The sequence below is a fragment of the Mesocricetus auratus genome, unplaced genomic scaffold (genome assembly GCF_017639785.1).
Source record: "Mesocricetus auratus isolate SY011 unplaced genomic scaffold, BCM_Maur_2.0 Super-Scaffold_100024, whole genome shotgun sequence".
Taxonomy (NCBI): Eukaryota; Metazoa; Chordata; class Mammalia; order Rodentia; family Cricetidae; genus Mesocricetus; species Mesocricetus auratus.
Genome location: NW_024429205.1, coordinates 24,085,001 through 24,099,843, shown reverse-complemented (window position 1 = coordinate 24,099,843; position 14,843 = coordinate 24,085,001). Strand labels below are relative to the sequence as shown.

The following is a 14,843-nucleotide window of genomic DNA, read 5'->3' as shown; positions in this document are numbered from 1 at the left end:
CTCCTAAGGAGGTTATGGTTATTGAAGGTAGAAAAGAGGTAACAGCCAAAACCCAGAGGGAAAATTTGGGTAGGATGGAGGAGAAGAAAAGTGGGTTGAATTTGAAGTTTTTGAAAGGCAGCTTAGTGGGGTCTTCTAGCAGGGAGAAAGTGCAGTTTTGATACTTGGGTTTTCTGCGGGCAATCTAGATCTGAGCATCTCTAAGGCCAGGTAAAAAATGAGAAGCTGCTGAACATACAAAAAGCCAGTGTTCAGCTGGGCAGTGGTGGTGCACACCTTTAATTCCAGCACTTGGGAGGCAGAGGCAGGTGGATCTCAGTGAGTTCAAAGCCAGCCTGGTCTACAAAGTGGAGTTCCAGGACAGCCAGGACGGTTGTTCTGTCTCTGACCGTCCCCGCCCCCACAACTCCCCTCATAAACAACCAAAAAGCCAGTGTTCAAACTTCAGGAAGCTGCTGAGATATCAACACCTGGTTATTTCATGGCATGCTCTTATCTTAGGGCTTTATTGCTGTGACTAGACACCATGATCACTGTATCTCTTACAAAGAAAAGCATTTAACTAGGGCTGGCTTACAGTTCAGAGGCTTAGTCCCATTATCATCATGGTGAGAAACATGGTGACTTGTAGGCAGACATAGTGCTGGAGAGGTAGCTGAGGGTTCTCTATCTGGATCCACAGGCATTGGGAAGAGAGAGTGAGCCCCCAGGCCTGACTGGAGAGGTCTGAGACCTTAAAGCCACAGTGCCACACTTCCTCCAATAAGGCCACACCTCCTAAATAGTCGCTTTCCCTATGGACCTGTGGGGACCATTTTTATTCAAACTGCCTCAGGGCTCCAGTCAGTCTGGGTGTTTTTGTGCGCTGATCATTTTCAACCAAACGTGGTTATTATTTTATTTTGAATGCAGCTAGGTGGTATTACTACTACTTGGTCATCAACAAGAGAATGTCCTATGTTATAGTGAAGCATCACCGCCGTCTGTCACGTGAGACTTCCCTAACCTGGAGCAGACTGGGGCTAGGCATTCTTTTAGCTAGTCTCAGGACTGGCTGGGGTGGATGGGGAAGGGAGAGCAGTTCTTCAGTCTTTGAGCTGGAATTATGAGTGGGGCGAGGAAAGGAGAAAGCCTGGTGAATGGTACTCCAAGCAGGGACCAGAGGAGAAAGCAAAGCAATCACAGTAATCGGAGTAAAATAATCAGGGACCAGAAGATGGAAGGCAGGAAGAGAGGGCAGAGGAGGGGGAGGAAGGAAGGGAGAGAAGAAAAAGCAGCCGAGAAGGGCTGGGTACAAAAGAAAGAAAAGGTAGAGAATGGAAGTGAGGTGGGGTGTCTAGGGGTTGGAGGAAGGGGAAGGGGAAGAACAGGAAAAGCTAAGCGGAAAAGAGCCGGGCAGTCCAGACAGCATCTTCACCATCCTATGGAGCCCGACTAACTTCAGAACTGGGAAAGTGTGTCCCCGGAGAGAAGCACGAAACTTCAGGCAGAGTTTGAGCTAGCTTCGATGAACCTGGAGGCGGGGTGGGCTGCTGTGTGCAATCTCAGGGTCACTGCCGCAGGGCAAACCCGAGCCAAGGCTGGCGTCCCTGATTCTCCGGAGGAGCTGCGAAGGGAAACCGCGGAAGAATTAGGGCGCTTACCCTCGCGGCCGGCACCTGCCTGAGGGGTGGAGGGAGGATCGCGGTGAAGCAGAGCTCAGCACAGAGGGAATGGCAGGGTTTCGGAGCACCAGTCCAGTCTGAGGTCCGATGAAGAAACTGAGGGGAGGGAAGAAGCATCGGCAGCTGGGGCAGGTGGGAAGTCCTGGCCTGAGAGATCTGTGGTGCGCACTGCCTGGCGACGCGCTGAGGGGCTGCGAGTGCGCGCCAGGGATGGAGAAGCATCAGTGCCTTCTTCTGGGCTATTGCCTGTTCTCGGAAGTTGCAGAATTGGAAGCTGATGGGTGAGGAGCAAATCATTCTAGGGCCACCTAGGGAGGAAAGGAGTTGAAATCGATGCAGACAGACGGAGGGCACCGGCGGAGGAAGCCCAACCCCCCCCCCCCCAACAATTTTTGGCTCGGTAAGAGCTTTGGTCCTGTGTCCCAGCTGCAGCCCAAAGAGCCAGCCGGACCAAATGGTCATTGCTTCTAAGCAGAGCCAGAGTGGGCAGCGCCAAGGTGGGAGGCACGTGGGAAAGGGTCTAGAGGGGGGGAGGGAACCCAGGTCCGAAGGGCGGACGCGGGGTGGCGTCTGAAGCTTCATAAAGGGACCGCGCTCACCGCCACGCGGGCGGGCTGCAGCCACCAGCTGTGAACACCGGCGAGATGCCGACTGTGTGCCACCAGGGCCCGGTGCTAGCAGGTAGCGCCACTTTGGCTACCATAGGGGCCCTGACCCTGTACTTAGGGAAACCCACCAGCTATGGGAAACACAGCCAGAGTGTGTCGTCGGGTCCCCTCCTGCCGGCACGCGTCGCCTGGTTCCTGCAGGAACTTCCCTCCTTCGTGGTGCCTGTAGGGATGCTGGCTTGGCAGTCCCGCTCCCTCTTCGGACAGCCCGGGAATGTGCTGCTGGGTCTCTTCTCTGCACATTACTTCCACAGGTTAGCGTTTTCCCTGCAGAGCGCAGCATCCTGCTCGGCCCCAGAGCACTAAAAAACGTGAAGGGCTCAGTGGGGAGGAGCTCGGAGTGAGGTGGGTTTGGAGTGGCTCTTAGGGACCCGGTTTCAGGCTGGACTCCCTATAACTGCGACACACCCACGGGGCAGGAGCAGCCTTCACTGCCCTTTGGATGGTTGAAACCGTCCAGTCCGGCAGCGCTGGAGAGGAGGCGGCAGTGGCAAGAGTGAGTTGGGGGACTCAGGTTGGGTCCTGTTAGTGGACTCATGTTGGGTCCTGTGGGCCACAGAGCTTCCTTCTCCTACCGTGCACCTTGCCAAGCGCCAGCTCGGTCTCTAGACGTCACCTTTCTGTTGCAGCGGGATTTGGGGTGGCGGTGTCTCTGAACTCTCTGAAGTTCTCTTATCAGTTTAGTCTTTGTGCGATTGAAGAGGGAGCAGGCAGAGTCCAACCGGGATAGATGAGAACAGAGACCGATGGGGTTTCTGCTTAGACTCCACCCCAAAGAAGCTGCGCTCACTGCCTCTGTCTTTCCAGGTCCCCCAGGACTTAAAAGGTGAGTGAGTCAAAGCTAATGGGGGACTCATATGTTGTAGATGAAAAATTCTGAGTTCAGAAATTTGCCTTTCTTGTGTGGGAGGAAAGACAGGAAGGCAATCGACAGAGACTGAGAATCTAAGGACTGTGCCCCCTTCCCACAGAGACCACCAGGGGAAGGGGGCAGGCTGCTGGAGTGCCTGCTGTGTCCATTTAGTGTCTATTATCTTGTTTGGTTTCACTGTAAACACATGAGATGTGCTTGTTATGCCCACTGTAGAGTTAAGGAAACTGAGGCTCAGAAAGGAAGCTAGCGGGGTTCCCAGCTAATTCCCAAGGGATAACTTCAGTTTAAGCCTCTCCCTTTTAAAAACAGGTAGACACATGCACGCTCCACGCAGGTAAGTAGCAGGGACCGGACCGTGGGGAGGGAAAGGCTGCCAAAGGCTGCCTCCGCTGCTCTGAGCAGAGGATTCTTCCGGTCAGAAGATTTAAAAACAAAGTGTCTGGGAGCCTAAGACAGAATTTCCCCTCAACACACACCTCATGTCTAGGAAAGAAAGGGTCAGACATACAAAGTTCAACCTGTCCTTCCTTAACTTCCTTATTGGTCAAGATTTAGTAATCATGCAGTGTTAAAGGAGTTTTCATTCATTTAAAAAAAGGTAAGTATTGGCAAGTACTAATACATTAATGCTTGTCCAATAAACCAAAAGCCTGTTGTGGACAACATCTGAGGGTAATTCACTTAATTTTATACAGATGTACAGAAAGAAGGATGTTGGGTATAGGAAATAAAAGACAAGCATTGGTTTTGCTTGTTTGGAAATAGATATTTGACAAGAAAATATGATGTATGGACATTTATTATCTTCAAATTTACTACTGTCAACACTCCCCCAACTTTTTAGAGTCAGGGTTTATTACTTAGCCTCCACTGGCCTGGAACTCACAAAGAAGATTCCCCCATCTCTGCCTCTCGAGTGCTGCGATTAGAGGCACATGCCACCATAGCCTGGCCATAAACTGTATTTTTACGAGGCCATTTCATATAGAAAAATGATGAATGTTTTCTGACGATCCTATGAACATAGTTTTCAGGACTTTTTTTAAAACCACAAAGGCATTTTGTGTAACAAAATATGACCAGTGCCCTTTAAAACAAATGAGGGATTAATTGCCCATAAAATAAATACACACATGTTGTCCATCATCTTCAGAGTAACTTTAAATGGTTAGGACAGTCTGGGCATTGAGTCTGTCCGAGAGAAATTTGCCTCCTGAAAGCACAGCTCTGCATGACCTGTCTCTAGGATAGTTGTGGACCTTTCCACCGTGTCTCTGCTCTTCCTCTGAGACTCCTGAGCCCCTCCAGGCTGTTGTTTTGAGCCCTTCCTTGATGTTGGACTCTTCGCCAAATACTCTCCACAACACAGGTACTAATCCTTACACCAACCGATTAGGCAGGGAGTCTGTTTAACCCCATCTTGCAGACGGGGAAACTGGAACAAACGACAGATTGTGTTCAGTAAGGTGCCCCAGCCACATGGCAGTTTGAGGACTCAAAGTTGATACCTGGCCGATTTGGAACCCCGTCTTGGACTCTCACCACAGTGATAGGCTGCTCATACTTGTTCTTGGTTTTTAAAAGCAGCACTGTTATTAATACTGTTACTGGTTTAGTCACACAAGATAATTAATGCTTGCTAAAGCAAAAACTGGAATTTAAAAGAATAGAAATACACTTTTAGTATGTAAATATGTTATGCATGTATCAAAACATGTCTGTCATTCTTTATGGGTGGTAACAGATTTTCACACATGCTTCTTATATATATTTGAATATATGATTTTTGTTCTACCTGATTAACATTTTGAGGCTTTCAAAAATTAATCTTTGTGTGTGTGTATGTGTGAGTGTGTGAGTAGGTATGTGAGTGTGTGAGTGAGTGTGTGAGTCTGTGTGTGTGCGTGTGTGTGTGTGTGTGTGTGTGTGTGTGTGTGTGTGTGTGTCGTGCATACTCCAAGTAACTTGGCCCAAGAACTTGTGAGCATTTTTGTCCCTACCTCCATCTTAAGGCAGGGGCTCTGGATTGCATTGGCCTTTTCTGTGGGTTCTTAAGATCCAAACTTGGGGTATCAGGCTTTGTGTTTCAGGCATTTTTACCTACTGAACCATCAGCGGGGTCTGCTAACATTTTATGACATGTATCTCCCTACATTATTGCACACTCTTTGAACATACCTTCTCAGTGACTGCTTTGGATTTAACCTCATGTAAAAGCCATAATTTACTTGTCTATTCACTGATTGTTACATAATTAATTTGACTTTTTTGATAGGTTAGATAATAGGTGGTATGCATTTTCTGGTACCTAAATTCATTTCAGAAGCTGACTTAGAATTTGTGAAGTTCTGAATTCAAATCCCAGAGCTGAAAAAAAAAGAGGGGAAAAAAGGTTACAACACTGAAGATTCTTTGGGTTCCTGGTACAAAAATTCCTGGGGGATTTAAGGTTTATTGACTTGAAAACAAGAATGAATTAAGCAAGCAGCATCTGACTGTCTTGCTACAAGAAAGGATAAGATGGGGCACAGGTTTGGCCCAAGTTCTTGGGCGAAGTGTCTGTTGGGGACTGCTCAGGGCAGCACGCTATTCTAAGGAGTGGATGTCAAAGCTCACTTCCCTCAGCACAAGGATAACACACTAGAATAAGTTCCACAAAGACACGTTGTCTTTTTCTTTTGTATCTTTTTTTTACATGCTGTGCTCTTGGAGCAAAGTGTTAGTATACAGCTGGCACTCAAATTTGTTCAATGAGCTTGACTGGCATCAACAGACAGCATTGTGGGAGTGCTGGCAGCCACTTAGGGATCATTCTCGATGAAGTTGCATGGCTAGGTCAACTCACAGCACTGTCCCTTTTTCAGAGTCTATTGGGGTGAATGTTTAGCCGTATGGAAATAACTGCTGCCTAACCCATTTGATCGAACATAGCGTTATCTGGCCTCCTGCTGATCTCTACTCTAGTCCTGGAATGGCTCCTTGTCCAAAGCCTTTTTGGACATTCTCTATCCCAAGCACAGCTGGTCTTCCACACTGTAGTCATCTCTATACCACTTAAGTACCTGTCATAGATGCTATCTTTTTAAAGATTTGCAAGTGACCTCAATAATAAAGTGACCTTAAAAAAAAGATTTTCCCCTCAAATGGTTAGAAGGAGCTGTGTATGGTAGCACATGCTTTAATCTTAGCATTTGGGAAGCAGAGGCAGGAAGAACTAGTGAGTTTGAGGCTAGCCTGGTCTAGCCTTCACAGCGAGTTTCAGGACAGCCAGGACTGCAGAGTCAGACTCCTGTCTCAAAAAACAAAACAACAAAAACAAAACCCCCAGACAGCTTAGAAGATATTGGGCTGTAAGATTCACATATCTTCGGAATTCCAGATGGCTTTAGAATTCTTGTTGCTTTCTCCACTGACCCTAACAGCACAAATTCTTTATTATTTGAGACTCAGGCTAGGCGTCATTTCCTCCAAGAAGCTGTGACTAAACTGCTACTCTGTGACCCTATTCTGATGCCATTCCCAAGTTTCCCGAAGGCCCTTTACACATGGGTTAAAATCTATTTTTAAGGAGACTCAATCCTCTGTCCAACTTTCAGACCCCCCTCCCTCTCCTTTCCAACGTCTGTATTTTACAGAAGCCGTGCACCAGAGGTTAAGCTGGTGGTGGCAAAATGAGGTTTTAACCGAAGTCCTCCTGGCCCTTTCGGTGGGTTACTTGTCATCTAAGAGGAGCATCTAAGGCTCACTATGGCAATTCACTGATGTTTAGTGTCTACTCTGGTGACAATAGACACATCTCTGTTCCAGATTATCACCTGAGATAAGCAACATGCTTGTGGTCATGTGTTGAGGACATAATTCGTTGAAAGAATTTTTAGAGTGAGCATCAGCAGACTTTGTTTTTGTTTTTGACAGGTTCTTAAGGCAACCCACACCTGAACTCACTATTCTCCTGCCTCAGTGTCTTGAGAGCTATGCTTACTGGTGTGTGTCACCACTCCTGGCCACAGCCAACTTGAAAGTCAGGTCATAATTATTTTAGTTTTTGCAGCCATTTGGTCTCTTTGTTGCAATAAATGGCTCCCTGTTTGCGGTGGAGCAAAACAGCAGCATTGGTAGATATTATGCAAGCAAATGAGTGTGTGTGTTTGCTCCCAATAAAGCTTTCTTTACAAAAATTTGGTCTTTGGGCAACAATTTAGCAGCCCTTAAGAAAGCAATGAGTGGCACAGGTTTTCACTCAGTGCCCTGGTAATTCTATAGTAAAGTTTACACAGGTTTTCATTCAGTGCCCTGGTAATTCTATAGTAAAGTTTGGGTGTGTTTTAGAAAGAGCATGTTATATTTCATTAGAGACTTGGTAGTAAACATAGTAAACATTGTTTTCCGAGAACCCTTGGGCTCCAGGTCCCTTATGTGAATGCCTGCAGGAGACAGCATTCATCCTGGAGTTTTCCTTGTAAAAAGGATGACATCATAAGCACATCCGAAGAAATATATAGTTGTTTACCAAAATGTAAACACACTGTGGAGTTCTTAATCATTTCACTCTTACACAAGGCAGAAAGGGCCAACTCCTTGCTCATGTTGTGTCTAACCTAGGTCACTGAAAAAGAACAAACAAAAACAAGAAAACGGGGATCCAAATATGTGGTGAGGTGATCAGTTACCAACATACATAACCAAGGGGAGAGTGGGCTTGAACTCCAGACCTTTACCAGAGTCTTGACTGTCCTTCAACATGGCAATCCTTATGGGAGACAAAAGGAACTATGCACTCGGGGCTTGCTTTCAGGGGAAAGGTATGTAAGAGCCCCCAGCGCGTGCTTGTCACTGCTTCTGGGTGGAAACTTGGGTGGCAGCAGTGTCAGAACGAAAGAGGTGGGAAATGCAAACAGAGTGGGAAGGGGCCTGAGGGGGACACAGTTATGTTACTGACTCACATTGAGAGTCTGAGTGTACACGAGACAGGGCAGACTGTGGGTGGGTTTCGAGGGGATCCCCAAACAGCTCCACTGCTGCCTCCGGGACAGAACCAATTCCAGTTCGACACACTTCCTACCTACAAAGCTGGTTTAGTGCAAAGTGAGGAAGTCTGAACCACGTGGGTCCTCTAACACCGAGTCTCCAAACTGCCAGCAGCCACCGCGGGTGGACCACCGGGGGTTTCCCCAAGTTGTGTTTTCTCTGAGGTGATGGAAGCTGAACTGGGCACACCCTGTGAGAGATCCTGTTCTCACACTGGCCGATTGAGGCATGGGCCAAGGCCAGCTGGAGAGGGGAACATGCATTTCCTTTTGCTATTATACAGAATACAGCAGTTTTCTATCCTAGGAGTTTTTCCAGGACGTGGCAACTCGCTTCTGGAACCTGGAATACTTTCCACCCTACTGTTGACTCTCTTTAGGTAGATCTGTGGGGCAGCCTCAAGCCCAACTCAAGTTGTTTCAAAAGTTTCTGTCCTCACCTAGAAGCCTCTAATGACCCTCAGCCCCACACAGGAGCTCTAAAATGTAAAACCTCTGAGTTGGGGCCAAGAGTGCAATTTGCCTTCCATTTGGTTATGGAAGCAGGGAGAAGGGGGAGAGGAAGCCAATATTTATTGGGCTCTGGGTGTTCCGGGCATCATGCTGATGATTTACATGGGTCATTTCGTTTTGTTCCTGCTTGTGCTATTCCTCAGTGAGCACATGCAGGCGGCGGCGGGTGAGCGGAGACGCGTGGGCGTGGGAAGGCTAGTGCTTGAGCTGCCACCCAAACGATGGTCCATCTCCGGGTTTGTGGATGGAAATGTGATGCCCTGTCACTAAAGGGGCCCCACCTGGTGAGCCCGGCTTAGAACCATCCTGCGCTCTATACGCTCAGTCTTGGACTGTCAAAGGTGCTACTACCAAAGCCTCGCATCAGGCTCTGGGCCATTTTCAAAACTGTTCCACTATATTTGATCCATGTTGCCCAGGCTGGCTCTTTATTACATAATGGGGCACTTTGAACAAAAGAGGGTGCTTTTTGGTTCCTCCTCCTCCTTCTCCTTCTCCAAACCATCTGAAGATCCTTTTCAGCGGAAAGCATCTGCCTCTTGGCTTCTCCAGCTTTCTTTTTTGTTTTGTTTTTTAGATTTTTTGAGACAGGGTTTCTCTCTGTGTCTTTGGAGGCTGTCCTGGAACTAGCTCTTGTAGACCCGGCTGGTCTCGAACTCACAGAGATCCTCCTGCCTCTGCCTCCCAAGTGCTGGGATTAAAGGCATGCACCACCACTCTCCCGCTTTCTTTTAACGACATAGGTGACTGCACTTCCAGCCCTGCCTGTCCTGGCCCCTGTCTCTCAGGGAAGCTCTTTCCCATGCCCAAAGTCGCCTATTTAGCGAACAACTCTAAATAGCAGTCCATTCAAATGTCTTTTTAAAATAATTTATTTGTTTTCATTTTATGTGCATTGCTGTTTTGCCTGCAGCAATTATTTAGTGTTATTTATATATTCTGGACTCAAATATTTTGCCAGGTAGGCACTTAACAAGTATTTTTCTCTCAGGTTGTAGTTTTTGCTTTCTCTTTAATTCTCTATCTTCTGAAAAGCAGGGGCGTTTAATTTGGCTGCTCTGGTTTTCCCATTTATCCATGTGTTTTTATTGTCATATTTAAGAAGCCTTTGCCTAACTTTAGGTAACAAAGGCACTCTCTTGTATGTCCTTCTAGAAGATGTGCAATTTGGGGTTTTGTATTTAGGCCTATGATTCACTTTGAGTCACGGATATCTCTAGCATTAGAATATGAATCAAAAGTCCTTCTGCATATGGACATCCAATTGTTCTAGCACTACTCATAGAAAATCCATCCTTCTCCTCTAATAATTGGCTTTACACCTTACATTTTTTAAGTGGAAAAATTACACAGATACACATTTTAACGAGAAACTAGCTGAATGCCCAATGAGAACATGAAAAGATTCTCATCATGAGATAGCTGGAAAAACGCATATTCAGCTATACCATTAGGAACCTACTAAGTACGATAAAAGAGCATGTAGCCACATGGAACTCTCATACATTGCTGACCAAAATGTAAAAAATTCTTTGGAAAATATTTTGACAGTGAAAAAGTTAAACAATGAAAAAATTTAAAAACAAGTTCTTATATGCTCTTGAGTTCATGGCATTTCATTTCTGGACATCCCCTGCCCCCAGAAAAAGTGCATGTTCATAGAATGGCTTGTGTGGAAATATTTGCAGTGGCTTTTCTGATGGTAGCTCTAAACTGGAAATAATACAAATGCTGGTCAATAGGTGAAAGTAATAAATTGAGGTATAAATGTATAATGAGCCATTACTCAGAAATAAAATGAATGGCGTGTTGGCACATGGTATAGTATAGAAAAGGGGTAAAAATAACTCTAGGAAAAAGGAACCAAACCAAAAAGAATGCATGCTTTATCATTCCATTTCTATAAAGTCCAAATAGCATATGGTGACTTAAGGGACACCCCATGGTTTGCTGAAGGTACAGAGGATATGAAGGATCCCTTGGTGGTAACGTTTGATGGGATGCAGTGTCATGGTATGCACACACCTAAGACATGAGATGATCCAGTTTTATATGAGACAAAAAATCATTTGAAATTCTGTGTGAATGGCCACATGTCACTGAAAAGTATTCAAGTTTTTTTGTAAAAATAATCTGTAAAAATAATAGGATCGGAAAAGCATTTCATTTTGGGAGAGTACAGGGAGAGAGGCAGGGAGGAGAGGGAGAGGGGGAAGGGCAAGGGGAGGGGGAGAGGCAGAGACAGAGAGAGAGACAGAGAGACTAAAATCTGAACTCAGGGGAAATGTTCAAAGGAGATTCCTCAAAAATAAAAAAAACTGGGCACATGGATATAGGACTATTAGTAAAAAAAAAAAATCTGGTCACTTCTACCGTCAGGACAAGCTGAACTCATGCTAATGCTAATTAGGTTTTTTCAGTTTGATACAACTAAAGTCACCTGGAGAAAAGCAACCTCAACTGAGGAATTGCCTCCATCAGATTGGTCTGTGGAGCCTTTTCTTAATGTTGTCTGATGCAAGAGGGCCCAGCCCACTGCGGGTGGTACCATTCCCTAGGCCTGGACTGCAAAAGAAACATAGCTGAGCAGGCCAGTAAGCAGCATCCCTTTGTGGTTTTCCGTTTCAGCCCCACCTTGAGTTCTTGCCTTGGCTTCACTTGATGGACTGTAAATCATAAGCCAAGTAGACCTTTTCCCTCCCAACTATAGTTTTCATCCATAGAAGTTTGAATTTTTTGGGGGGGCATTTTGAGACAGGGTTTCTCTGTATTGTTTTGGAGGCTGTCCTAGAACTTGCTCTGTAGACTAGGCTGGTCTCGAACTCACAGAGATCCTCCTGCCTCTGCCTCCTGAGTGCTGGGATTAAAGGCATGCGCCACCAATGCCTGGCAGAAGTTTGAATTTTTTAAGAAAATCTTTTATGTCTTGGCTTAATTTTAAGAACACATGGAATGTTACAATAGTCATTTTATTGTCATTGCTTTTCTAACATCTGTGTCATTTCTTTTTTAGCTTTCTTTCTCTGTGTATGCATATGTGTGTGGAAGAAAAGAATCACCCAAAGATTAAGAACAGTTCCCACCATCAGGAATGTTCACCGGCCAGGTAGAAAACTCATGATCCATGAGACCCTGGTAGAATACTCAGAAAGACTTTATTTTTGAGAAGACAACTTGTGGGATTGGTTTCTTTCCTCCACCTCTGGGTCCCAGGGATGAGACGCAGGTCATCAGGCTTGGTGGCAAGTGCCTTGACTCACAGGATCACTTACTGACTCTTCTGTGTCATTTCTTCATCACTTTGACTGATTATTATTCCAGTTATGGGAAATGTTTCCCCACAGTTTTGCATACATTAGATGGTCAGAAATCATAGCTTGTTAAAGCCCAGGTTGGGAAACTGGAGCAGGAGGATTATGAGTTTGAGCAAGCCTCCGCTACACAGGAAGACTGTATGTATAGCAAGAACTAGCCTCAAAAGACCAGTACAACAACAAAAGAAGAAATTATAGTGTTGAGGTCAGGAACCTTTAAATGTCTATAAATATTCTTGATCTTCCTTCTAGGATGCAGCTAAGTTATTTGGAAACAATTTAATCCTTTCAAGTTTTGATTGCACGTGTTATATGTAGTTCTAGAAGAGTGCTGGCCCTGCTAGGGTTGATTAATCTTCTCTAAAACATGGTCTTTAGAAGTATTCTACCAGTGTCTGATAGATCATGAGTTTTTCTGGTTGGTGAACATGGACCCTATTTCTTGTCAAATGTAAGTGCTGGGTACTGTTCTTAATCTTTGGGTGATTTTTTTTGAAACAGTTTCTCTGTGTAGCCTTTGGAGCCTGACCTGGAACTCACTCTGTAGAACAGGCTGGCCTCGAACTCACAGAGATCTGCCTGCCTCTGCCTCCCAAGTGCTGGATTAAATGTGTGTGCCACCACTGCTTGGCAAACATTTACTTCATTTGTTATTTATGTCAGAAGAGAGAACCTGATCTCATTACAGATGATTGTGAGCCACCATGTGGGTGCTGGAAATGGAACTCAAGTCCTCTGAAAGAGCAGTCAGTGCTCTTAACTGCTGAGCCATCTCTCCAGCCCTGGGTGATTCTTTTCTTACACAAACTCACTAGTTAGCACCACTGAATACTTGAAGAAGACCCTCTTTGGCGCTCTGTTTCTCTCTCTTCAGTACTCTGCAATGAGCATTAGACTCGCCTTGATCTCATGACTCAAGAATCTTGTAACTTTAGCCTTGATTCCCCCTTCCTTGTACTTCAGCCTAGAAACCATTTCAAAACAGCACTCTGGGTTAGTTATAAGATTCACATAGTTTGTTCCTTGTTTCTTGGAGATTCCTGTACATGATGGTTAGCATTCATTGTCAACTAAGAAAGATTTACAATCAATCCTTTTGGAGATGGGCCTATGATTATGTCACTGGGAGGTTATCTTGAGTACCTTGAGATAGAAGACCTGCTGCCCTCTATTGGTGGCACTATTCCCTAGGCAGTGGACCCTGGACTCTTTGAGTGTAGAAATAATCTGACCACTAGTGTGCATACATTTATTGCTAACTGACACGGTGGTTTTCTTGTGCTGATGCACTGTGACCTGGAACTAAGGGCTCAACAAACCCCTCTTCCATTAAGGTGCTTTGGAGAGAGTATTTTATCATATAAATACTCTCTCCAAAGAGTATTTCATTTCCTAACGTTTATTGTTTCATAATATGTGTCTTGCTTATTTCTATGCGGAAGGATGAATCCAGTTCCCATTACTCAAGATTTACTGGAAGCAGCTGTATCTCCAATGGGCTTTGTAATTCATCTTTGCTAATTTGACCATTTTGTGGCTTTGAGTGGTCTCTGTTTATTATATTCACGACACATCTAAACCCATTGTTTTCCTTCCTTCCTTCCTCCTCCCTCCCTTCCTTCCTCCCTCCCTCCCTCCCTTCCTCTTTTCCTCCCTTCCTTTTTTTTCTTTCTTGAGGCAGGGTCTCTCTTGTAGCCCTGGATGTCCTGGAACTTTCTTTATAGGCCAGGCTGGCCTTGAACTCAGAAAGCCTGCTTCCTAAGTGTTGGGGTTAAAGGCATGTGCCACAACTGCCCGACTATTGTTTGTATTTCCAAACTGAGCACCAGTTTTCCAAGGGACACTGCTATGTTCCATTGCAGTCCTTTTCTTTCTTTAAAAAAATTGTTTCCTTTGTGTGCACACATGCCATAAGTGTGCAGGTGCTCACACAACCCACACGTTGTCAGCAGGTCTCCTGGAGCTGGAGTTATAGACTGTAATAACACTTGATGTGTGTGTGTGTGTGTGTGTGTGTGTGTGTGTGTGTGTGTCTGTATTGAGTCCTCTGGAAGAGCAGTGCTCTTAATCACTGAGAAATCTCTCCAGCCCCTTAATACTATTTCTCCATCCAGTCTCATGCTTGATGTGCAGGGACCTTTGGGTCTCATCTTGTATGTCTCTAAACTTGTGGAAGGCTACAGATGATGGAAGATTGATGATGTCCTTTACAAGAGTCTGGTTCCTCATGCAGTTGTGGGTGGCAATGTGATTACAGGGTCACAGAGTAGGGGACATAGAGAGGGAGACACCAGCAATGGTGATGACAGACAGGCCTGAAGCTTTCACTCAACAAAGTCATAGAAATTCCAATGCCCTTTTCCTTACTCTTTTTCTTTGTCTAAGTAAACAATGGACTGGAGATAGGTGTATAAAGGAGCCACACTGGGGTGCATTCATCTTTGAAGGCTGTACAATATTTCTTCTTTGAGGTTTTTATTGGTGTGCTCGGTGTGCATGCTGACAAGCTTCATTGAGACCTTTCATTCAGTTGTATCATGGACATGATATAATTGACCATGTTCAATCCCATTCTCCCCTTTCTTCCTCTCACAGCCTCCTTCTGGCTCTTCCTACCCTCACATCATGTATGCATGCATGCGTGTGTGTATGTATCTACATATAATCTAGGATCCACACAGGAGAGAAAACATATCAAATTTGTCATTCTGAGTCTAGTTTCTTCTGTTAAATGTGATCATCTCCAATTGCATTCATTCTCCTGCAAGTGACATAACACCATG

At 45.3% G+C, this 14,843-nt stretch overlaps 1 protein-coding gene across 1 annotated transcript in view; it reads left to right on the top strand.

The window, feature by feature from the left end:
* Positions 1 to 2,271: 2,271 nt before the first annotated feature.
* The window catches only part of Srd5a2 (steroid 5 alpha-reductase 2), a 40,462-nt gene continuing 27,890 nt past the window's right edge, over positions 2,272 to 14,843 (top strand). Inside the window, 1 exon segment of the mRNA NM_001281626.1 lies at positions 2,272 to 2,586. Coding sequence (NP_001268555.1) covers positions 2,309 to 2,586 — 278 coding nt within the window. The 5' untranslated portion in view covers positions 2,272 to 2,308.